The 24,890-nt window shown below is 37.6% G+C and overlaps 2 protein-coding genes across 3 annotated transcripts; one reads left to right on the forward strand and one right to left on the reverse strand.

The window, feature by feature from the left end:
* The first annotated feature begins 4,057 nt into the window (after window positions 1-4,057).
* LOC110028999 (uncharacterized protein At5g64816) lies at window positions 4,058-14,742 on the forward strand. 2 transcript variants are annotated; one of them, XM_020731094.1, is made up of 3 exons: window positions 4,058-4,165; window positions 4,340-4,475; window positions 14,147-14,742. In XM_020731094.1, the coding sequence occupies exon 3, from the start codon at window positions 14,190-14,192 to the stop codon at window positions 14,568-14,570; it is 381 nt and encodes a 126-aa protein (XP_020586753.1). In that variant the 5' UTR covers window positions 4,058-4,165; window positions 4,340-4,475; window positions 14,147-14,189; the 3' UTR covers window positions 14,571-14,742. The 2 variants fall into 2 exon arrangements, with proteins under 2 accessions (XP_020586753.1, XP_020586754.1); XM_020731095.1 differs by lacking the exon at window positions 4,340-4,475.
* A 5,030-nt stretch (window positions 14,743-19,772) lies between these two features.
* On the reverse strand, window positions 19,773-21,920 carry LOC110028940. Its single transcript, XM_020731012.1, has one exon. It carries the CDS (start codon window positions 21,831-21,833, stop codon window positions 20,001-20,003), a length of 1,833 nt encoding a protein of 610 aa, XP_020586671.1. The 5' UTR covers window positions 21,834-21,920; the 3' UTR covers window positions 19,773-20,000.
* Window positions 21,921-24,890: the final 2,970 nt, after the last annotated feature.

A 24,890-nucleotide genomic window follows, 5' to 3' on the forward strand; every position in this document is an offset into this window, starting at 1 on the left:
TTAAGGACTCTAAAAAGTATATTGAAAAATAAAAAAAAAGGACTCGACATGCACGAAATAAAGTTAGCACAAAAATCTACTTACATGCAACATAAATGAGCCATGCCTGGTGGGGGAGCTAAGTGACACATGCAAGCTAAAGTCAGCACGTAAACCATCGCATGCAACCCACCTTTTTTATTATACATGTGTGCGTGCATATATATGACATGACTCCCTGCCGAAGAGCGACCTAATACTACCATGCATATCAAAAATTGGCACAAACAAAAGCATACCAAAAACATAAAAGTGATGCTTGCTAGAACAAACAAACCAATAGAAAACTATATTCAGAGGCGTCAAAGATACTACCTAGTATCCTAGTCCTAGGTTAACACACCATCTAACGACAAGTGTCTTAACCAACATCTAAATGCGTAGGGTAAAGTTTGGTTACCATATAACTTTGATGAGATCGTCATACTGGCCCCGTCATCCAAGGGATTTAAAGCACGTCATAATAAAGGGGTGACATTTAAAAGTGGTTGTCTCATATATGGCCTAACATATATAAACTTTAAAGTAAGGTGGATAATACTTATAAAAGAGTAAAAATAATCATTTCTTATACTTTAAAATAACTGACCATACAATGTGGGTCCATGACGCATGTGTTATAATTTTGAGTCATTACATCCTTAACACAATTATATTGTTTGTTGCTCGTGATATAGAAACTCGCATTGATCGCCGAGATAACCTCAGAAGCAATGCTCGTTTGAGTATCACGACCAACAAACATGTCACTCTTCTAACGAGTAAGAAAAGTCATCAAGGCACATGGTCAAGCCGACAATCATGCAAGAAGCTCATATTGTGATTGTTCGACTGAAGCATGAAACAATCACAATGGATGCCCAAAAGAGTGAAACACAAATAATGCAAATGTATGCAAGGATGCCTACATGCAACATGACACACAAGAACATGATGTACCGATAAAACATGCTACCTATGAAAAAAAATTACATCTGCCTGGGGGACTCGGAGTGTCATGCAAAAGGCATACACTGACTATGAATGAGTTTGCATCAAGTAAAATGATACATATAATGAGGATTTATACCTTACCTGATAGGCAATCACCGTGCACACATGCAAACATAAGAGATATGCAACAAGACAAATGAAACATATCCAACATACAAAAATGCAGCAGACATATGAGAAATGTCAAACATACGACATGTGAATGACACTCAAATGACGAACATGCAAAGATGAAAAATATCAAACATACTAAGTCATATGATTCATACAGGAGAGAATCACAAATTTAAGTGAACACACATTGTGTCTCATAAAAGTTCAGCGACTGGGAAGCATAACTCATAATCAAAATGATGTGAAATATCTACGACATTTTAGGTGGCGTCGTTGAGAGTGAGATAAATGACTTATAAGTGAGCCAACCCCTTCCAAAGCGTGCAAGTGTTCATCTTTGTACATACAATGTTGTATGTGGGGAAGACACTTACAAGTGTAGGCGCTCAAAGAGACACCACAAGCATGGATGCTCATAGAGACATCCAAACATGTCTCATGGAAAGCATACACGACAAAAATATTTTACACATGAATAAATCATAGACATTAAGTCAAAAAGAATTTTCATACAAATGCAAAGAAAACATGCAACTGCAAGAAAGCATACAAGCATGCAAGTAATCGGTCGACTAGGCTGTGGCGGTCGGTCGAACCAAAAAAGTGGGTTGATCGATCTGGTATGATCGATCGAACCTAAAGTGGGTGATCGAACCAGTGTGGTCGATCGAACCCAAAATAATGGGTGATCGGATCGAGGCGGATGATTGAACCCAAAGTGGGTGATCGAACCAGCGCGATCGATCCAACCCAAAAGATTGGGCGATCGAGCCGGAGCGGCCAACCAAACCGAAATGAATGATTGAACAAGTGCGGTCGATCGAACCCAAAAGATCAGCAGATCAGGTTGGGGCAGCCAATCAAACCCAAAGTGGGTTATCGAACCAGTGTGATCGATCAAAACCAAAATATTGGGCGATCGAGCTAGGGTGGTCGATCAAACCCAAAAGATTAAGCGATCGGGTCAGTGCGGTCGATCGACCCCAAAAGATTGGACGATCACGCATGGTGGTCGATCACGCCCAAAAAATAAATCAATCGAGCCGAAATAACTGATCAAATTTAAAGCGGGGGATAGACATTGGGATGTCAATCGAACCCAAAAGATCGGGCGATTAGGCTAGGGACGCCGATCGAGCCCGGAGAATAGGTCGATCGACCTAGGACGATCAACTAGATATAAAGTTGGTCATCAATGCTCCAAGTACTGGCCTCCGCTCCCTTCAGGTGATGAAGCTCTCCTTGCAAGGAATTTTTCGACTCGGAAATTGATTCTAAGTTTGACTCACACATGAAACTAGAGTTGAAATAAACACAGCAAGGTACGAGCCAAAAATTTTTATCAAATTTATTGGGAACATACATATTAAATTATTTGGAACCTACATCATTTCAATTCGAAGTTGGATCATTTAACATCTTAGTATGTTAGTTATGTCGAAGATTTTTAAATGGTCGAGACTCGTAATTGGTTAAGGCGTCTCCCTCTAATAGTGTATGCCACTCTAATTACACCGACCAACTCACAGATAGATTTATTTCATATGTTGTCTCCAAGTGAGAAACCAATCACAACCCCATACGGATCACTGACTTTACACTTATAAAGAAAACATGAACGAAATATACTCGTGAATGAGTTAATGTGGCTATGGTGACAAACAAGATTAAAAATAAAATATTGATAAATATTCGTCGATTATCGATCTTTGACAGTCCTAACAGTCTCAGTAGGATGTTAACGTTTTGATTTCGAGCTTAACTGTTGTCAGCTCTAAAGAAATCCGAGTCAAAATTAAAGTTTCTCAATTTTCAAGCAGTAATTATTATTTTGTATCAAGAATAAGTAATTTCGACGATTTATTTTGCTGCATGATTCTCTTTCTAACATTGTCTGCAATTATATCAACTCAAACCCTGTCACAAACTTATTTGTTTCGTATTTTGTTTTCAACTGTAAAACCAATCATAGAACTAAATATTTTCGTACACAACTGACTGAACACCTAAAAATATATTCTTAGAAAGAAATATTTTATAACATGTAAAAGTTTTCACTATTTCCTCGAGTGTTAAGTTTAATTTTTACAGTCAAATCGAAATTTACTTAGAGATTTAATTTGTCAATTTCAAGATAAAAATTATATCAAAATTTAAATTCCATTGCTGAAATTCATGTGTTCTATCTTCATGCATACAACTATTTACTTTCTAATATTAGATCTGCAGCCTTAAACTAGAGCTTCTCTTTATTCAGAAAAATTATTCTATCAGTACTACTAACGTATAGATGTATTCAGAGTCCACTGATATGCGAACAAGTGGCTTCAAGGACCTACACTCAAATTTTTAGAAAATAAAAAAGAAAACGTGCTCGTTTTTCTGTGATTTGACCCGGTAACACAGGAATATTCCTCACATGTTATTCTGCATTATTTAAGTATTATTGTGATGATACTGATGTATTATTGTGTTATTATAACACCGAGAATATTGTTAGAACACAATAACACATAAATACTATCACAATAATATCAGAATAATACAGAATAGTACGAAGAGAATGTTATCAAATGCTAAAACGAATTTTGTTTTATTTTTTTTGTCTCATTGGCTCCAAAATTCGGAGTGATGTAACATGTGTTCCTTTTACTCAGCGCCGTCATAGCCCTAGTGACCGCGTTGGGGGAAAGAATTTTAGATTTCTAGACCGTGAGGCGGGGAAAAAATTTGCGTACGTCAAGGGGTACGCATCTCTGCGTACATAATAGTGTACACAGGAGTTATATGGGAGTTATAAGCGTGTACACGAGAGTTATATAGGAGTTACAAACATGCGGATTTACACATGAGTTTATAAGGGGCACGGGATTTACACATGAGTTTATAAGGGAGTTACACGGTACAATGTACAAATTTTTTCCGTGAGGCGGAACTCGGTGCAGAGCGAACGAGCACCAAGAAGGGCCTGCGTCGGTTTCCGTCTTCGCCGGCGAGTTCTGTAAGCCGGAAAAGGAAGGTGCGATGATGCTCTAAGCTTTTCCCTAGCTCTACATTTTTCCAACTCTTCTCAACATCAACTCTCTCGCCTCTCTCTTCGGCAATAGAAGTCTGCTACTGTCCATAGGGTTCAGGCGAGAGAGCTTGCCCAAATGGGGATTTTCCCTGATCTAACATCTTCCTTACTGTGTAGCTTAAGGACTAGTAAACCAGAACGACATCAAATGCAAGTTTCACTACTTACATCTTAATTTATTCCGAGTGAAAATACAGAATCTCCCATCTTTCTCATCCGTCCACTCCGCTCCTACCAGAAACCTTTGAGAAAGGTAAGCCTCTTCGCCCCATTCTTTCTCTTCGCTCTTTCCAGATTTACTAAATTCGCCGATTCACAGCATTTAGAAATGGGATTTACGGAGGCTTTTTTTGCCGTTTGGCAGGATTTAGCTTAAATCCTGCTTAAAATGGGCTGCCAAACAGTCTCTAGTGTTGATGCTTGAAAATTTTACCATGAAAATGAGAAAGGTTAGACAAATCCTTAGGTAGTTGTAGATTTTTACTTACGTGCTTAAGGAAACTTGTTGGGGCATCAACTTTATATTGTTGTGGGGAAGGATTAGATTGGAAAGTTGTTATTGTTATTACATGAAATTGCTAAATTGGAAAGATGATTTATTACAATAGCTTATTCTCGTAGTAACATTCATTCTCTTCAAGTTATTCCTTTTTCTTCTCTCGCGGTTTTGCTATATGTAGGCACTTGTATTTAGTCAAAGATGAATGACAACATTTTTCTTTCTAATATGCTTTCAGAGTAATGTAATTTATTTTCTTAGTTACCTCCTCCCCATTAGGTTCCTTCCCTCTTTCTCCTCTCTTTTCTTCCTTCCATGTCTCGTCACTTGTAGCTATAGGACTCAAGACTCCCACCCAGGCACTCACTGGCATGCTTGCTTCTCACACTCCTATGCTCCTTTGTTGGTTCAAGCATCTGTTGCTCTCGCTCATATGTTTGTTGTACTCTCTAGATCGTCTTTGTGCACACTACACATCACCTCACATTGATTTATTATTTATTGATTCTATATTTATCACTCTTCTGTTTTAGTAGTGTTGGCCAATAGTGCTTCAGGTACTGTACTATTAATACTACCATCAAACTCAGTGATACCAACTATCTTTCATGCTTTCAGATCATTTATTTTCTTGTGGGATCTCATGAGAAACTTAAACATCCAGGCTTTACCGATTAACACTCCTAACTACATCAAATGACAACTTTCTGACTATTCATATGGATAACCAAAAATCTTGAGCATATCATTTCTTTCATCATTACAATTTAGGAGACCGCTAAACTGACAAGAAATTTCTTCATTCTATCCATTTTCAGGAGAATATCATTTTAATGCTATATACCCTCCATTTTAATATATTTTCTTTATTTAAATGTTAAAAAAAGTACTTTTGAATATTATAGCTACTTGAAAGGATGAATTTATTTAATATTGTTTGCTTACCATCAATACGGAAAAAAAAGTGGTTTTTATGTTGCTAAGCTTCTTTTTGATGTTCATTCATCTCTACAATCTATTCAAGCTCAATTGATGCATGAATCACTTTCCCAACATCTATATTATTGTCTTATGTGTTCACCCATTTATCGATTTACATGCTCTAACTTCTTATCATTATCATACTATTCTTGCCATAGGAACAAAGGGTAGTTGTGCTAATCATGGATGAGGTTATTGCGGCCATGACATTTTTTCTTCAATGTTAGCATTATCAACAAACAAATCACTCTTCTAGCTACTGTTGGAATATTTTGACTATTTTCCAAAAGCTCTTCATTTGTCCTCCATTGCCCCGATCGATTCTACGAGTACTCATTCTGGTTCAATCTTTATTTCCCAAGAAGTGTATTATGGAATGCTTCGAAATTCTTAGTTTATCAATTGAGTAATTGAGCCTTGCGTACTCCATCCTCTTTATTTATTTATATATTATTTATTTATGCTACTTCCTCCTTTGGTTCGGCTGCGAATAGAATTCCTAGTATATCCTCTAATATGATAGATAACCAACAATTAACTTTAACTCTTATCATTTTCACTTGTTATTGTTTTTGATGGATCTTGCTATTCTATTTCTGAAAACGTATTTATCCATCATTGCTCGTTAACTGTAGACACTATTTTATATGCTCCATAATTTCTTGTAAGCCTTTTGCCTACACATTGCCTTACCAAATCTCATAATTATCTCGTAAGTTATTATTCTTCCCTCTATGCTTTTTGAGTCGCATCAAGAGGAAGATGGCTGGCGGAGGTATTGAAGTTGGAGACATTTACCATGTCATTGATATTGTTTATATTATGTTTTTTTATTCCATTATTTAACCTTATTTGGAAATTGTCATTCGGGGTTCTCCTCCATCCCACCTTCTTGAAGTTTATAATTATGCTCTCTCTTCTCTCTAAATAAATGCCACAAACAGTGAAGGAAGAAAATAAAATAAGAAAATTTTAAATGAAGCTGCACTTTGAAGTACTTATACATTTGCAATCTTGAGGATTATGCCTTTCCCTCATTATACAAAATTCTTAGGAATACATTTTAAACAAGCATTTCTCCACAATTTTATGCATACTAGCACAATTTTTTGACTATTTAGTAGCCTCTTCTAGCTAAGCTTTTGTCATAATGTAGCTCAGATTAATTATACTTCTCAATTATTTCAGCTTACTTGCCTACATGATCTTTTTGCAAGCTATCTCTTTAACGGGATTGTTGACCTCATTTTTTGGATAAGGTTTTCACCTCTCTCCTTAGAACATAGGGTCTAGCTTTAGGCTTCCCTTGTTTGACCCTCCTAGAGGACTAGTATGGAACTCACACCCTTTAGAAAATTTGAGTCACCTCGTCTCTCCTTCGAGTCTCGTATGGGCGGTCCCGAATCCTCGGCATTTCGTTGGGTTGATGAGAACCGACACATGAAACTCAAGTCGAGTACCTATATTAATAGGAGCACCCCCTAGGTAAACTATTTGTCACTCGAGCATCGCAAACGCCACATTTTGCACACACATCACACCACACACGATTTTGACTTCAATCGACTCGCCCGTCGGCGAACTCGTCTGGACAACCCCGGATGACGAAACGGATCACACAGATGCGTCCAGTACGTCGACTTTAGCTAGGAATGACACCCGTATTGTTATGATTTCGCGCGCGAGCGACTAGCACGGATATCGATACATTTATTTATTTATTTATTTATTAGCGATGCGTTGGCCCGGGCTCAACCCAGGTTCGACTCGGGTTCGATTCAGGCTGGACTCGGGCTGAACACAAGCTAAGCATCAGTTCACCTGAATTTGAAATTCAAATTTCAAAATTCAAACAAATTATTTAAATTTGTCTTAATTAAAAATATTCAGGTGTTAATGCTTTCCAATTAAACCTCCTTGCATATGGAAACCATTTAATTCCCCGCCCAACACATGCTTAACAACTATTTGGAATTCGATGGATAAAGATCCCGCTCGGACTTCGCCTTCCGCGGATTTCATTCGGCTCTCCCGCTCTTTTCCTCTGCTTGATCTCGCTCGACAGAAACCCTCGCCTCCCTGCTCTCACTCGACCGAAGACCCCTTGCCCGCTCGCTTCCGCTCAGCTCTCCCGAACGAAGGTCCTGCTCGTCTCCCCTGCTCGACAGAAACCCTCACTTGACTCCTTGTTGCGCCAAAGATCCCCGCTCGACGCCTGCTCCTTTCGATCTCGCTCCTCCTCTGCGACTCGATCGCAGCTCCCGATCGAAGCTCCTGCTCGCTTCTACTCTCTGCGACGGAGACTCGTGCTCAACTGAACTCCCCTGCCTCACGTTGAAGCCCTACTCTCTCGCCTGTTCCCCCTCTGAAGCCCTTGCCTGCTTCCCTCTCGCAGACGACGTAACAATGGTTCGCTTGCTTACAGCTTGACACCCTCGCATCTACTCACTTGGGTTTGCGCTGTCGATAAAATTTCAAGATCCTTGCTGAATGGATTTATATTTTGGCTATTATCATGATAATTATGATGCTTTTCTGCACCTCAGTTAAAAGATCATCTTTAGACCAAGCCGTTTTACCCTCAAAAATGAAATTGGACAACATAATTTATCGCCTTCTAGGATGAGTATTTTATGGTACCGTGTTTCATGGTAGTAATAATATGCATATGCATTCTGGCAGTTGACTTTAAATTTTTTTTTAGACACTGGGCCAAAACTGAGGCATATGGCACTTGTTTGATGGGTCTTGGTGTAGGTCGTTTGTGGTGGCAAATTCTTTAATATCAAAACAGGCTAAAGAAATTGGAAGATTGCTCTTCAGTCCGTAAGTCCAGTAGTATTGCTTGGTGCAGGTCATCTTATTTTCACAGCAGGTGTTGAATATCATGTCCATGTGGGAAAATTTGGTGTTCATTAAAATTACTTTTTCATCCTTATAGCTGTATCTCTATTAATTTCCATAAGTCAGATCCATCCAAAATATTGTGGAGATTTGGGCATGGTTATTCTCATAGCTTGTCCGTTGAGCCTGAAATATGGGTTGGGTAAATTTCTTTTTGCTGCCCAGCCAAAGTGTTTCAAATATCTTTAGCCAAAATAAAGAAGGCCTTTTCAGTATGTTTGGATATTGGGGTATGTATCTAATGGGTGTATATTTGGGCTATAGCATTTTCTTTGTGAATGGAGCTCCAATTAATACTGGAAGCAATCGGCTTAGGCGAAATAGTGTTTTCTTTTGGTTTTTTTTTTGGCCGTTGACTTTAATTCTGGACAAATATGCGGAAAGAGTTTCGCGACGAATGGATTTTCAAATCGACGAATGGATTTTCAAATATGGAATGGATTTTCAAATATGTGCCACATCGACAAGAGTATACCTGAGGAATAAACGGTACCATTCTGGGGAGGTTTTATCACTGTTTTAAAGAGGGATTTCAGGACTTTTAAATTGTCTTTTGGGTCTGTTTTGAGGAGGTTTCCTCTGTTGTTTGGGCTATTTAAAACTGCTGTCCAAGGCCCCAAAGTCACTGTTTGGAGTATAGGGATATTGTAGGCTGCTATCCAAGGCCCCAAAGTCGCTGTTTGGAGTATAGGGACGCTCTGTCCATGGCCCCAAAGCCACTGTTTGGAGTATAGAGACGTTGTAGACTGCTTTCCAGGGCCCCAAAGTCGTTGTTTGGAGTATAGGGACGCTCTAGGCTGCTGTCCAAGGCTCCAAAGCCAATGTTTGGAGTATAGGGGCGCTGTCGGCTACTGTCTAATGCTCCAAAGTCGTTGTTTGGAGTATAGGGACGTTGTGGGCTGCTGTTCAAGGCTCCAAAGTCACTGTTTGGAGTATAGGGATGTTGTAGGCTGCTGTCCAAGGCTCCAAAACCACTGTTTGGGTTCGTAGGAAGTCATTTAAGTGCTGCCCACTGTCATTTGTGTTCGTAGGAAGCTATATAGGTGTTGCCCACCACTGTTTGGGTTCGTAGAAAGCTATTTATGTGTTGTCCACCACGGTTTGGGTTCGTAAGAAGCCATCTAGGTGATGTCCACCACTGTTTGGGTTCATAGGAAGTCGCATAGGTGTTATCCATTGTTGTTTGGGTTCATAGGAAGCCATACAGGTGTTGTTTGAAGTTCTTAGCTGCTGTCCGGAGTTATATGAATCACCGTAAACTTGCTAGTTGTTGCTCAGAGTCGTAGGAGGTCGCATGATCACCGTACTAGCTCGCTAGTTGCAGTCAGGAGTTGCAGGAAACCTTAGAATCACATGTTTGGAGTTCCTAACTGTTGTTATGACTTGTTCTACTGCTTACTGTTTTATTCTTTTCTCTGAAATTTATTTAAATTCCCTGCAAGTTATATTGTGTTTTGTGAGTTAAGCATGCAACAAGGATAACAACAGCAAATACGCCACGTACGCAGGTACATTTTATTTGTTTTTTTGTTTCTTCATTGCAATTTATTATTGCTCTAACACATTATGCATGTATTAAATACAAATACAATTTCACTTTCAAAACAAAATGATTTTTTAAAATTAAACAACATTTTCAAAAAAGAAACATAACGCGTTCTTTCGAATTTACGGGAGTTCATCGGAGGAGGTAACCCACAGTTGATAACGAGATTTCTCCGATTTAAATGGATTTCATAATTCGTTTAAGCTAAGTAAATTTAAAAGAAAATAGTGATATCAGAACGAGGAAACCGTGAGATCCTAACCGGTGTCGCTCTAATCAACTTTTTCTCATAACACCTAAATGATCATAATCTTAGAAAACATTTGATTTGACATCATGACTTGACACATTAAAAAACTTAAACCCTAGAGTCATCGCTACAACAGCAGCTTGGAGCCAACTTTGTGGGCAGCACGATGAGGAGCTTTGATCGAGCGACAAGAGGATCTTCAACAACAATCTCTCTCTTTATTCTAAATAACAACTCATAGGGCTTCGAAGTAGTTCGCCTAGCACGACGTAAATCCTCACACCCTCTTTAGGTTTCTGTACAGCCATGTTGTGCAGCGTAAGTCCTAACTCGCCTTAGGTTCGCCTTAGGTTCCGCCTTAGGTTCCGAGGTTGTCGTGTGATACGACGTAAACCCTCTTATCTTTGCGAGTTATTTGCATAATCAGATATTATGCAAATATAAGTCTCAAACAATAAAATTGGTAGGATTAAACACCTAAATAACATTGTCTCTAAAACTCAGTCACGTATTAGGATAGTTTGGAAAATCAGGTTTTCTCCTCAGATTCTGACATCCCCTACCTTTTCCTTCTTTTGGACTCCTGAAAATAATTGTGTCTATTTGAGCCACTTCCACTTGTCTTTCCACGTCCTACCGTGAAAACCTAAACTTTGAATTTTTGAAGACTAGTACTTCTGATCATTATCGAGAGTTTTCTCAAGTGACTCCCATCATTTGGGATGTAATTAACTATAGGGGTTTGCCTCTATAGAGAATTTGGAACCCATGTAAAATAAACTCTATTTAATCTTTGTATTAAATAGGAGAATTTGTCGGTCATATATAAAATGTTCGCAGTTCAAATAAATGTCACAAATTTCTTAATTTGTAGGACTGTGTCTATCGTCGGGGTCTACACTTATCTCTTGGAATTTATAGTATTCAGACACGATTACGCAAATTATTGGACTAATGAGATCTATTCGGTCTCATTTTCTAAAAAATTAAAACACTATTTTCATAATCTAAACTATATACTTTATATTTAAATAAAATTTTGAAATTTTTGAAAGTTGACCACAGGAACAACTTCGATAACAAGTTTTCCTGTTCTTTGTTCTTCATTACACTCCTATTGTTAGTATAAAACAATCCACCGGATATTTTTTCGCTTGTTAATAGTACTTTACCATATATATCACCCCAAAGTTGCCTTTCTGTATCTAGGATTTTTTTCAGTGTCTCATCATGTTGAACGCCCAAGCAGACATTTGCTCCATGTTTTTGACCGTTACATCAGACTCTTTTGAAAGCTTATTGATCTTTTGGATCACCTGCTGCTCTTTGCCCTAAGACCTCTCATATTTCATTTTCTTCAGTGTCGTTGGTATGACATTTGATATATTGGTTAGCGTTCATTATGCTTGACAAATGGTTCTCATAATGTCTGACAATCCTGTTGATCAGATGTTCTTCGAAGTCCCCCAATTAGGCCGTGATCTGCTTGTATGCATGTTATTGACGCCCCAACTGGTTGATTCCTTATGGATAGTCCATGTGGGGTCCTTACTGTGTAGGACCTGTCATCTTTGGCCACTGGATTATTTAATTTTATTATCTGGGAAATTTTGTTCCCATACTCTCAATAGCCTCAGATGTTTCTGACATAAGTCGGCTTTACTTTTGATGACATAAGTCCACTTTACTTTTGATGCCGCTTACTTTATTGGTCGAACTCTATCCAAGTGGATTCCGAGTGGTATCAGTTCTCTTATCTCCATGGTCTTCTTGGTCCTCTTGATCACTTCCATCAACACGAATGTAACATCCTCAAGATTAGTATCCCTTTGCTCTTGTTCAGTAGTATACATTTTTTTCTTATTTGTTGCAATGAAAGATCAATTTTCCCTTTCTTCTCTGCCTTCTCAACAGATCTCTTCATGGGCAGTTCTTCTTTCTTCTCTAATCTTTTTGTCACCTTGATAACGTCAAGTCTGCAGTTTCTGTCAATTGGTTTTGCATCTGTGACTATAAGGGCAGGTTTCTGGGGTTGTTCAGAATCAACAGCACTCTTTTAGCCCTACTTTGAGAAAGAAATTTGATCGTCTAAGTAGCCTGTGATTGCTCTCAAAAAACTTAATTACTTACATCAACTGGATGCAGAATTTTCCTGTCTTCATTTTCTGGAAACAAATAGCATTCCTTTCTCCATCCTTTTAAGGTATACTAACAACTAAGCAGTCATCAAAATAGTGTGCGGCATGCTAGTGAGAATAAGAAGCCATCTGGGTTTCTAGTGTGGAATAGAGTCACCAATTGAGCTACCGACCATAGTATGCTTCTCTGGTTAAAAATCATCTCCACTTCAAGGATTGATGAGTTGACTTCATTTTGAATGTCTTTGATAGGTCTCATACCCATTTGTGAATGGTACAAGCAGACTTTCAACTGCAATAGATGAATGGACGGTGTAAAATAACCGATGTGGGGACTAGTCACACGGCATAAATTGAAAATTCACAATTTTATATATCAGCTTAGTTTGAAACTTTGAGGATGTGCTCTTCCTTGAATATATGCATGCACATTTATTCTGCTTTTGAGAAAAAGGGACTTTTGACCTTTCCTGGCATTGGGAGGAGATTTTGAAACAAACTTACTCAAAGAAGATATGAAGTTATTTGAATTCTTGCTAGCAAATGAGTTCATTAGATTGCAATTGAGGCCGTTGTCTTGCTTTTCATTCATGACCCGTCTGAGGGGTTGTGTTGGGTGCAGACTGTAGCCAAAAGCAGTAGCGATATGTGCTGATGCCTCCTTGTGCAAGTGCTGTGCACGCACATTAGGAATGAGAGGTTAAGGCCAAATAAACTTTGTTTGGCCTTTTATTCGGTCAGTTCAAGTGTGCTCAAACTTTGTTTGGCTTATTGAAGCCAATCTGGTAGTGGCTGAGCAAATTTGGGCATGTTTGAACACCTATTCAATTAAATTGGGTTTAAAAACTTGGGCTCCATCTTTCTTATGTAGGTTTAGAGGCTCTGTACTTAAAAAATTGCATTTCATCAAATAGAATTTTGTGAACCCACAAAGAGCACTCCAGTTTAAGCATAGTGTTTGAGATTTAAGGGGTGCGGTCATCTAAAGCTCTTAAGCAATATATTGCATGCTTCGAGTACAACGGACACATTAGTAAATTTCTTAAAATCTTATATCTCCAGATTTGTTCTAGTGTTTATTTTTCCAACCTGAAATCATCTCTGTGTTTTCTTTATTCAATAAACCTACATATATTTTTTATGGTTACCCAACTTTGGGATTTCTCTTGATATCAAAAAAAAAAAAGGCGTCTCAATAACTTAAATTGGAGCAGATCTCAAATTCTTACAGAACCCGACTTCTTGTTGATGGAATTTTGTGAATTTAATTTTACAAGTAGTACTATTCTTATTTTTTAAATTCGACTTGTGTTAAGAAAAGCAGAGGTAGACCTAGGAAGACTTGGGCTTATTGTATTAAAAATGATCTTAATTTACTAGAACTAAATGAAAATATGATACTAAATAGGACGCAATGGAGAAAAAGGATTCATGTAACCGACCCAACGTAGTGGGATTAAGGCTTTGTTGTTGTTGTTGTTGTTGTTGTTGTTGTACTATTCTTATTTTTTTGTTAAAAATGCCGGTCATGTTCCTAAATTATCCTGTTAATACCCAACCTGATGGTCATTGATTCACCTTTTTCGTTTCTTTGCCACACTGGTAGGGGGAAAGGGCTATAAATACAGAAGCCCAGGTTTGCGCCAGCAATGGTGGAGGTATGGTGGTCCTTAGTCGGGGCTGCTATTCCAGCTCTTATTGCAGGACAAGCCATTCGAGCCAAGAGGAGGAGAGCTGAAGAAAAACGACTCGAGAGTGCTCGTGGCCGTGAGAAAAGCTCTGATGATATATTTGTCTGTGAGAGGGTCTGCACTTCAAAAAGAATGTTGAAGAAAGTTGGTGCCTTCTCCAAAGATCCCACCCCTGATACTTGTGTTACGGTCTGTGGTGTTTCTCTTCTTGATGCTTGTACCGATGCTTGTGCACGCACGGTTTGTGTCAATCAAAATCAAGTTCCCCACTGGAATGATGTTTGCCTCCGACGTTGCCAAAATGAATGCTTGCGGCTTTCTTCGTCTCCTACTAACTAAGAAGATCAGAATCATGAATGAATCTTTTTGATGGTTTGTATTCAATTCCAAAAGGGTAATCATTGCCAATTAATCAATGCGTTCTTGCTTAGGTTATGCTGTTTTATTATTGATTTGTAAACCATTTCTATGAGCTACACTTTGGAAAACACTTTTGAATGGCTCTTGATTACATACAGTCAAGCTTATTCAATTAAGATGAGTGAAATTTATCTCAATTTAGTCCTAAACCTAATCCACATTCGTAATTTCCCTTGGAAATCGAAGTTCAATGTCTTCAACCAAAGCTAGTATTACATCAGTGATCAACCATTTTTACGCTTTAATCATTAATACATTTGAATGAATACATGGAATATTATTTTAGTAACAGTAGTTCTAGGGGCGGGGTTCTAACAATGGGTGATCAAGTCATTAAATTGAGTGAACGTTTGAGATATCTCGGGTCTATTGTTTGAAGTGATGGTGATATAGATGAGGATGTTAGTATTAGAATTCAAGTTGGATGGTTGAAGTGGAGGAATGCATCGGGACTATTGTGTGATAGAAAAGTACCGCTTAGACTTCAAAGGAAAATTTTATAAGATTGAGGTGAGACCTGCAATAATCCTAATTTATTAGAATTAAATGAAAATATGACACTAAATAGGACACAATGGAGAATAAGGATTCATGTAGCTGACCCCACTTATTGGGATGAAGGCTTGTTGTTGTTGTATTGTTATTCTTCTTGGTTAACCTGATTTTCTCATTCTTGTTGCTTGCAGAGACACATTTATTGAATTTATGAAAAAAATCATGATATTATTCAATAAAAGAGTAAAACTCTCAGAACTTCAATGAAAAATAATCTCTGCAGGTTAAGATTCAAATTCAGGCATAATAACAAAACTTTCCCCATTGCCTCTTCATTGAGCTTCAAATGAAATGAAACAACTTTTCTTGAGCCTCTTCAAATAAATTAAAAAAAAAAACATGAGGGAGAAAACTCTTAATCATTTCCTAAATAAAAGCAAGCCATCTGCTGATGGTATGCGCATTCTTCAAACAAATCTAATGCCCTAGATGGTAGATACTGCTGCACTAACCTATGTTACAGAACGAATGCTATCATGATTAGAGTCTTAAGTTAAACATATGTGCTCCTAGATACCTGCTTCCGAAGACGGCATAATTTAGATATAATAAAAAGGAGGGAATGGATTATCGTTTATGTGATCACCCAGCAAAACTGCGATTCATCCTTGTAACAAACAAAAAGGTCATACGAAAGTAAAATACAATTAACTGCTCATTTTGTTGTGTTACAAGAGAGAAGAACAATAAAAGATAATATATTAAAGCAAACGTCTTTAATAATAAAGTGATATTATTATAATAAAAAGTGGAAATTGCTATTATAAATTATTTAGAAAATATTATAATATATGATATTTTCTTACTATGATATTATATGATGATAAATTGCTTAAAGAGAGAACAATTTCTGCAAAAATGATGATTTTACTAGATTATATCATTCGCTTGGATGTAGGAGGAAATAATATGGGTTTTGGAATTCTATAAAAACCTTTAAAATAACTCAAACTGATAATTTTATTCGCTTAAACAAATGCTAATGAAAACATCGTTTCTAAATGTATCGGTGAAATCCCCTAGAGTAGGCTTCAAAGTTTGAAGCTAGATGTCTCGTTAAGTTGCTGCTACATAGCTTGGCTAGATTCATTTGACCAAGTAACTCAATCAAGGAATCTTACTTAGATAGCTCGCCAATAATAATGAGCGCATAGATGCTCGACTAAGCAGTTTGGCAACTCTGCCGAAGGAGCCACTCGCCCAGGAGACCAACTCGCTCCATGGCCGAGTTGGCAATAGGAGCATGGTTAGAAGTGAAATCTATAGGTAGGCATTTATAAGGAACAATTTTCAATGCAGTGCATTACCAAGATACTATTAATTAAAGACAAGGGATGGGTCGAAGATCTTTTGGAGTTCTCGTCTGTTTTTAACATTTAAGCCAACCCATCTATTATAGAAATGATCAATGTAATATCGGTGGATTTTCGAATATTGAAGGGCTTTTTTCTCTCTTTTATTTTCCCACTCTTTTGGCTCAAAATTTTCCTTAGTTCTTTCTTGGTGGTGTGAATCCACTGATAAATTAGGACAAAAATATTTGGAAGGTGCAACAAGCATTAAGCATGTCACAATAAGAAGAGTTGCGCAGAGAGTAGAGCTAAGCAATATGGAATTTAACAGGAACATGGAATGCATTGAGAAGTTTGTGGCGCAGCAAATAAATAAAATTAAAGAACAAATTAGTGCAGCAATATGGGTAACACTAAGAGTAAGGTGTGCTCTTCCTGTCCAGAATAGGCAGAATGGCGGAGGAGAGCACCTGCTGCTGGTATGAGGAGAACCTCGCCGTCTACTCCAGCGGACGATGATAAAGCATACTACCCTAATAGGACGGGCTCCTCCCCTTTGGATTCTTGAAGGGGAAGAAGGCTAGTGAAGCTCTGAGGTGACATCAATTGGAGAATGTCTTGTCTAGGGAAATTGTTGCAGCATAGGCACTCCAGATGTTTAAGTTTCTTCTTTAGTATTGTACATGGTTAAATCTGACCTTGTTGAACACACATCCCATTTGGGCCAGCAATTGGTTTATTGAGAATAATGTTCCTATGAAGTGTTGCTTTTTATTCATAAGACTCAACACTACGGTGGCTCAATAACTTGACACTTAAAATAAATTTTCATTAACTCAACACTTTAGAATCTTGTATGGGTAAATCTGACCTTGCTGAACACACGTCCACTTAAGGCCAGGTATGGGTTTTTTGAGAATAAACGATCCCATGAAGTATGAAATGCTTCTTTGTATTGATTACCCTAAGGATTCAACACTACGGTGGTTCAATAACTTGACAGAAGTTAATTTTGCACCCCCAACACAAAACAACTCGCGCACCTATTTTGAGTTGCAAAATTTTTTACTTATTTTTGTCAATTTTCAAAACTCTCTTTTGAAGGTGATTATTTCTTAGTTGGATTATTCTAATTATCCTACTTTTTATGTACAATTACTTTTGACTTATTAGAGTCCTCAATAAGATGTAAATGAATAAGTTCATGATGCCCCTCATTTTTGTTCTCAATTCTACGTTAGTATCCATCTTTATAAGTAGATACTAGACGAAGACGCTTTGGTTGAATCCTTAAGAAGAAAAAAATATATCTTAAAGAGATTTTCTAGATTTTAATTCTTGAGGCCACTCAGGAAGTTAAGATTCTTAAAGAAATTATTATTAAGGATTTTGGCTCTTTGTGTGAGAACCCTTTCACTCTTAGTTATAAAAGTGGTTGATGGTGAGAAGGCAAAAGATGAAGGTGAAGAAGAAGATGATGATGATGATTCTTTTACTCCTCCTTCAGATTAAGCTGTAGATGTTGATGTAGAGCATTCAAATGTTTTACCCAGCTGGTAATTGAGGTGAGAAAATTTTGGAGAAATACATTATAGAACCAAGCAATTTATTTCAATTCAAAAAGCTTGTTGAGTTGATCATCTTCAATTTATACGGCCAGTAGAGGCTATCACATGATGGAAAGGGATTTTAATACAATTGCAGTTGAAGAGAACAATGGTATTAATCTAATAAAGATCGCACAAATGATGTTAGAGAGGCTATTATATGACCTTATGATGAGATTGTCATGATAGCCTTAAAAGGGACAATTATGAAGAAAGCGAGCCTGCAGTGCATATATTGAAGTCGTCACATCACATTTTAGGCTGTTTCATAGATCTTGAAGAAGACTAATGTGACATAAGAAAAATTAAAATGTTGATTAGAAGATGATAATGCTAATTATATAAGCAAGATTCTTTCATAGGTCTTGAAAGATTCGCCTTCAACGATTATAGTTGCAATGCAAGGAAGGTTAAAAAGTAGGACTTGAAGAAAAAACTATGGCATTAATAAGGTGGTGACATAGGTCAAGCAGTAATGACAAGTATTATGCAAGTTTGGTTGACGTATATGATTGCAACCCTTAACAATGTGGCGCGGGCTATAATGGAAATGCCTATGTTGATTGCGCTGTAGACATTCCCTTTTGAAGATCTCATAATGCAATCTAGTTTGTGCTACACTTTTCTCCATCAATTCCTTTATCACAACCTCACTTGCAAGTTGAAATGCGTTCTTCCCTTAAAAAGTTTTTGCAAAAATATTACTTGTATTGTTGCTTTTCAGCACCTCGTTGCAACCTCACATACATCTATAGTATTCATATTGCCTTGCATGGGAATCTCTATAAATTCTTGAATTGTCCTAAGTCTATCTTATACTAGACTTCAATTATTTTGGGATGCACTCCATGTGCATCTGTCTTGCAACTATTTGATACTGATCAGCTGGATCATGTCTCGTTTTTTTTTTTTTCATCCAAGAGCAATAGCCATAATATCCATCCATCCATCCATCCATCCATCCACCCATCCATCCATCCATCCATCCATTACAAACGTACATACATACATACATACGTACAGTCATATATCCACCCTAGAAACTTTTATATAAATTTTGCATACTTTTATATAAATTTTGCATGGTTTTATTAGAATTGATCTTACCCATTTGCAACTTCAGATGGGGATTATTCTGTGAATATTCTGCCCAATTGAAGCCTGTTGGATTGTTGGGGATCAGTCAAAAAGAAGAAAATGATAAATAAAATAAGATGTTCCATGTTAATTAACAATAATTAAGCAAAAATTTTACTTTCGTCACTTAATAGTTTACTTAAAAAATGAATGGTTTATAATAAAAGAATGGGTCTACTATTTGCTTTGACATACACAACCCATTCATGGTAGTTAATACGTTCGTATTTTTATTAATTTATATTTAAAACTATTGAATTTTAATATATTTTAAATTAATATTTTCTTAAACGAGTCATCTCATTGAGTCTAAGGTAGCTCAAGCTTGTTTCGATAGCTCATAAAGTTCAATTAATTAGCTATTTATGGAGCCAAGCTCCAGTTAGCTCAAAAGCCGCTCGGCTTAATTACTCTCTTAAATTTCCCGGCGGTTAACGGGGAGAAAAGAGCGCAGAGTAACAACTCTAACAAGAGTCAACCTAAATCTATAACAAAATAAATCTCATGTACATAGGCACCGTTAACACCCAACAATTTCACAAAATGGTACTTATTCAGTCTTTATTCCACGTTTTTTACAAGCTTATGACATGAAATCTCATTTATCAGTCTCAATTCCACAAAATATATTCAAACTATACATGTACATAGCACACAAATAACATAGAAGCAGTAGACTATATCAGCGATATGAAATAAAAATAACATTTCACCAATAGCTGCAAAGGAAAACAGAAACATCCGTTCAAGGAAGAACTTCACATTCCAAACATATCAGCAGCATCCTTGAAAGTTCCCCCAAGCAACATCAATAACCCTCCACCATGTACCCTCCCCTCAGAGATGACAATCTCAGAGCTCCCCTTGCTTTGGTTGTTCTGCCCTCCTTCTCCACCCGCCATCGATGAGGCGGCCTTCATAGACAGAGGAACCAGGACCTGTGAAGGTAATAGCTGCCGCCGCCTCCCTGGCCTTTCCACACACTCTAAAATGGTACTTATCCCTGAAACAAAGTTTTCATTATCAGTCTTCTTTCCATTGGCTGTCACGAATCCATTAACGAGCCCCGTTTGAATCAAGTTGCCGCCTTCTCTCGCCTTCAAAGCAGCCATATTGCCATGCACTGTACACAATCCACTCTTCCCCCTAGCGAACTTCTCGCAAGCCTCATACCAAGCGCATCGCTTGCCTCCCCCATGAGCCTTGCAGAAGTCTGTGATTCCTTGTGCGCTCTTCGTGCATCCCTCATACATGCACCTCTTACCACCGCCATGCCTCACACAGCAATCGGTGCGCCCGCGGGCACTCCTGGTGCACCCGGGCACCACACACCGCTTCCCCCCTCCATGAGCTACACAATAGTTGGTACCTCCATGGACACTCTTCGGGCAAACTCCGCCGCCTTCAAAAAAGCACCGTTTTCCTCCACCATGACCCTTGCAGAATGGAGTGCTTCCTTCTGCTCCTTTAGTGCATCCCACAAATACACAACGCTTGCCACCTCCATGGGCTTTGCAGTAGATTGTGCTCCCCTGGGCACCCTTGGTGCATGCGGCGTATTGGCACCGTCGGCCGCCTCCATGGGAAATGCAAAGTCCAGCCTGACCCTCAGCACTCCTGTTGCAGCCATCAGCAGTACAGCGTTTACCCCCGCCATGTTTTATGCATAACCCAGACTTGCCACGGGCTGCCTTTGTGCAACCAGAATTGCTGCATCGACGTCCACCTCCATGAGCAATGCAGCAGTCGGTCTTGCTGTCAGCACTCTTGGTGCATCCAAGCTTCTGGCATCTCTTTCCTCCACCATGAGATTTGCAGAAAACCGTCCTACTCTCTGCACCATTGGTGCACCCAGGTTTCTGGCACCTCCGGCCGCCGCCATGGGCAATGCAAAGACCAGATGCTCCTCTGGCTCCCTTCGAGCACCCATTGAATCTACATTTCTTCAGGTTATGGATATGAGATTGAGAATAAGATCCAATTGAATGGGATGTTGTCCCTGCTGAAGAATTAGTGGTAGTTGAAGGATCAGAACAGAAGCTGAATAGATGCCCATGAGCTTCATCATGCAACAAATTACAGGTCACTGGTGGACTCTCTTTGGCTTCAGAGCCATCAAATCTTGGGGAAAATACAAGAGAAGAAATGTAACCGCCTGAACTCCTCTTTGCAGATGTTGATCCTTCATCAACAACTGTAACAGTAGTTCTTTCCAAGGAAGATTGTAATAGAGCACCGCATGAGAGACCAAGTTCCAGCATATCAGAATTAGTTCCAGAACGCAAGTTACAGTCTGAATAAGTAGCAGATTCTTTAACTTTACTGAGCACAGACTGAAAACAACGGAGATTGCAGGAAGATGGAGCAGAGCCCAGCCCCAGGCCTAAATGACATTCATCACCCTGAAATTGAAGGTCGAAACTGCTCTTTGAATAATCTGCCATGTTTGTCTCGCTTAACCCATATCCTATGCAATCCAGGCGCAATCTGGTGTCACTATAGCTCTTCTTGGGATTGTGTCTTAGCTCCATATCCAGAGGATTTTGCAGATCTTTGCCAATCATTATCATTTTTGACATGTTAAGATCCATATATCAGCTGGCAGTCGTAGTGGCGGTTAACGGAGAGCCTGAGGAAGTTTAGCTGCTTTAAAATCCAATGCAGCTTCCTTAATTGCCAGCTGCCGAGTAGACAAAATGTAAATACAAATGAAATTGTAATCTGCAATCTCCGCCGCTGACAAATCCACATGTGTCTGCCCTGTCCATCCTATCGGAAGGTGATGGATTCAAAAGATAATTAACTTTATAGCATTCAAAAAATTTGAAGGAAACTCAATACAATAAATTTAGACAGCCTTTGCAAGATCTTCCCATTCGCGATTCCACAATTTGTGATAAAAAACAGTCCTACAAGAAAGGCAAAGAATGAATGAGAACAGCCTGCCAACTTAATACTCTCACATAGAACAAAAGGAGGACAACCAAACAAATATTTTTGAACTTAAAATAATGAAATCCCAGCTTAAGGTTGTACTGGATGGGCAAGAATGCAATTATTGCCATGCATGTGCTCCAAGGGACAAAAACAACTGGAAGTGAAGATAGTGCAGAGAACTTTGTACTAACAAAAGTAGCTTCTCCATTTCTTTTTGGGGTGTTGCAACCCTTGCCGTCCTTTTTGAAGCACTAAAGAAAGTAGCACATGAGCTATTATGTGCTGACAAATCAGTTCACCATTAACGATCATTGGAAATTCCATTAGCACCACGACTGTATAAAAGCCACGAAGGCAGAAAACTAAAAAATAAAGATCAAGTAACATTTCAAATATAACCATATGATAATTAAACTACTTATTCGCATAAAAGTTTGATAATGGCCAAAGTTTGGAAGACCTTGATGAGTTATTGATTTTACTCTTCTGAATTATAAATAAGAACCTTAATTTATGCCTGAATAAATTTTTTATTTTATTCTCAGTACTTGTGAGTGATAATGGGTTTGGATTCTTGGAACTTTTTGAAAGTCTTGACATAACATATGGGGATGCTTCTGTATTGGTATGTAACTTGTTCTTCTCCTTGAATCATTATTGAGGCATGGGTTTTGAATTGGCCAGTTTTTCATCTTTCTTATTTCATCTAAACTACTTTTTGCTTAGGTTGAATGCATGACAGAGAGCTTGTTAAGTTAGTAACATATCAAGTTTCATATATGTGGTGTAAATCGTATTCATTGTGAAATTTTATATTAATTCTTAAATTAATTGTGGAATTTCAAATTTGTAAATTGTTTAAATATTTCTTTGGAATGAATTACATAGAGAGCAAACATGGATGCCTACATATGTTAGTGATGGAGCGATCATATGCTATGTGCATGGTTCTAATGATTCCACCATGCATAATGATTTTCAGGGTTATAAGGTTCTATGATTCTTGACCTGGACTTTTTAGTTTGATTTGTCTTGGTGATGGTTATTAGCATTATCCTTTGAAATTGAAAGGTGTAGCTCCATACTCGTGCTTCCAAATTTGTTCTACAAATCCAGTGTTGTATTTCTTTCAATAGCATTGTGATTTGAAGTTTTGGTGACCTACTTGTATCATGCAAATTGAGAATTGTGAAGGTTAAATGTGTTTTCCAATGAGGTTTAAAAGCTTCGAATTTCACCGCTTAATGTTTGTTTTGGTTTCGATTGGAGTTTTAGAAAATTTTAGATTGTGGTTGAAATTGTTTTGGTAAAAAAATTGATTTGACTTGATTATGAAAAACAACAGCTCGCATAAAACTTCCTTTTTTATTTTAATATTCTGGGTACAAGCTGAATATGTAATTCCTCGAGTCAAGTACAGTGCAACTACCTAATTCTAAGAGAAATCATCTCCTTGTATGGGCGTTTGGCCTATTTTTCTTAATTTTTATGCATGCATGCATGCATACATACATACATACATACATACATGCATACATACATACATACATGCATACATATGCATATACATACATATATATATATATATATATATATAGTTTGATATTAGTGCTTATATTATTGCTTTTGAATTTGCTCAAAATTGAGTACGTCAAATTCAATTTTTGGAAATCAACCACACTTGCTTACGAAGTTTATGTTATTCTATATCATCTCTGAGTTTACATTTAAAGTATACAAATGACTGAATTATTTGGAGGCTTGTGATTTGTAATCTTCAATTTACTTTGCATGTAATCATCTTATATGTCATATTAGTTGTATTAGAAAATACTAATTCTAAGACATTTTGCATCACCTTGAACCTATGGTTCCCTATATTATAATCTCAACTGCATAAGCAAATACATGTTCCACACTCATATAATGAATGTACAGCATGTAACTATAAATGCAAGAACAAGGGAACAAAAACAACAACGAAATATGACAAGATAATTATTTTATAATACAAGACAAAAACATATATTAAAAACACATTTATTTTTTTTTTAAATACACTATTATAAATAAAATAAAATCCTAGATCAAATAAGACTAATCTTGGGAGTTGATAAACTAGTACATTTTATCAAATGATAAGCCATAAGATTCAATAACACTATAGTATGAATAATATTAATAGAAAATGATTAAGGGGAGAGCGAGATGAAAATTTATAATAATAAATAGGATATAGGATAAATTAGAGTCGCATTATTTTTCTGTAATATGGGGTCTCTCCATAACATGCTCAATAAGTGTCCAAGAAATGTCCCAAAATTTCAAAGATTTTTAAGCAATTAAAAATGAGACACATTACATGATATGCCTAATATGATTCATTGAGTAAGCCCGAGGATCTAAGTGTCTAGTACGATGCTCCACATGATAAGTCAGCTCTTAGAAGCACCCATGATTCATAGTATTGTTTACCCGGATGTAAACTGAGAGTGAGGTATAAGCAATATATGTTTGTGTGGATATTAGATGAGTGATTAGCTAAATGAGGAAGAGCAAAAATTTTTTTTTTTTTGAAAAATCAATAGGCTCTCACAAATCAAGAAAAGCATGCAGGGGCAGTGAAAGTTTGAAAGTTGACATTTCAATGTCTTTAACATCACCAAGATCGCCACAGCTATTCAGCTTACTCTCTATTAAATTTTTTCTAT

This window comes from Phalaenopsis equestris, unplaced genomic scaffold (genome assembly GCF_001263595.1).
Source record: "Phalaenopsis equestris unplaced genomic scaffold, ASM126359v1 Scaffold000540, whole genome shotgun sequence".
NCBI classification, from domain to species: Eukaryota; Viridiplantae; Streptophyta; class Magnoliopsida; order Asparagales; family Orchidaceae; genus Phalaenopsis; species Phalaenopsis equestris.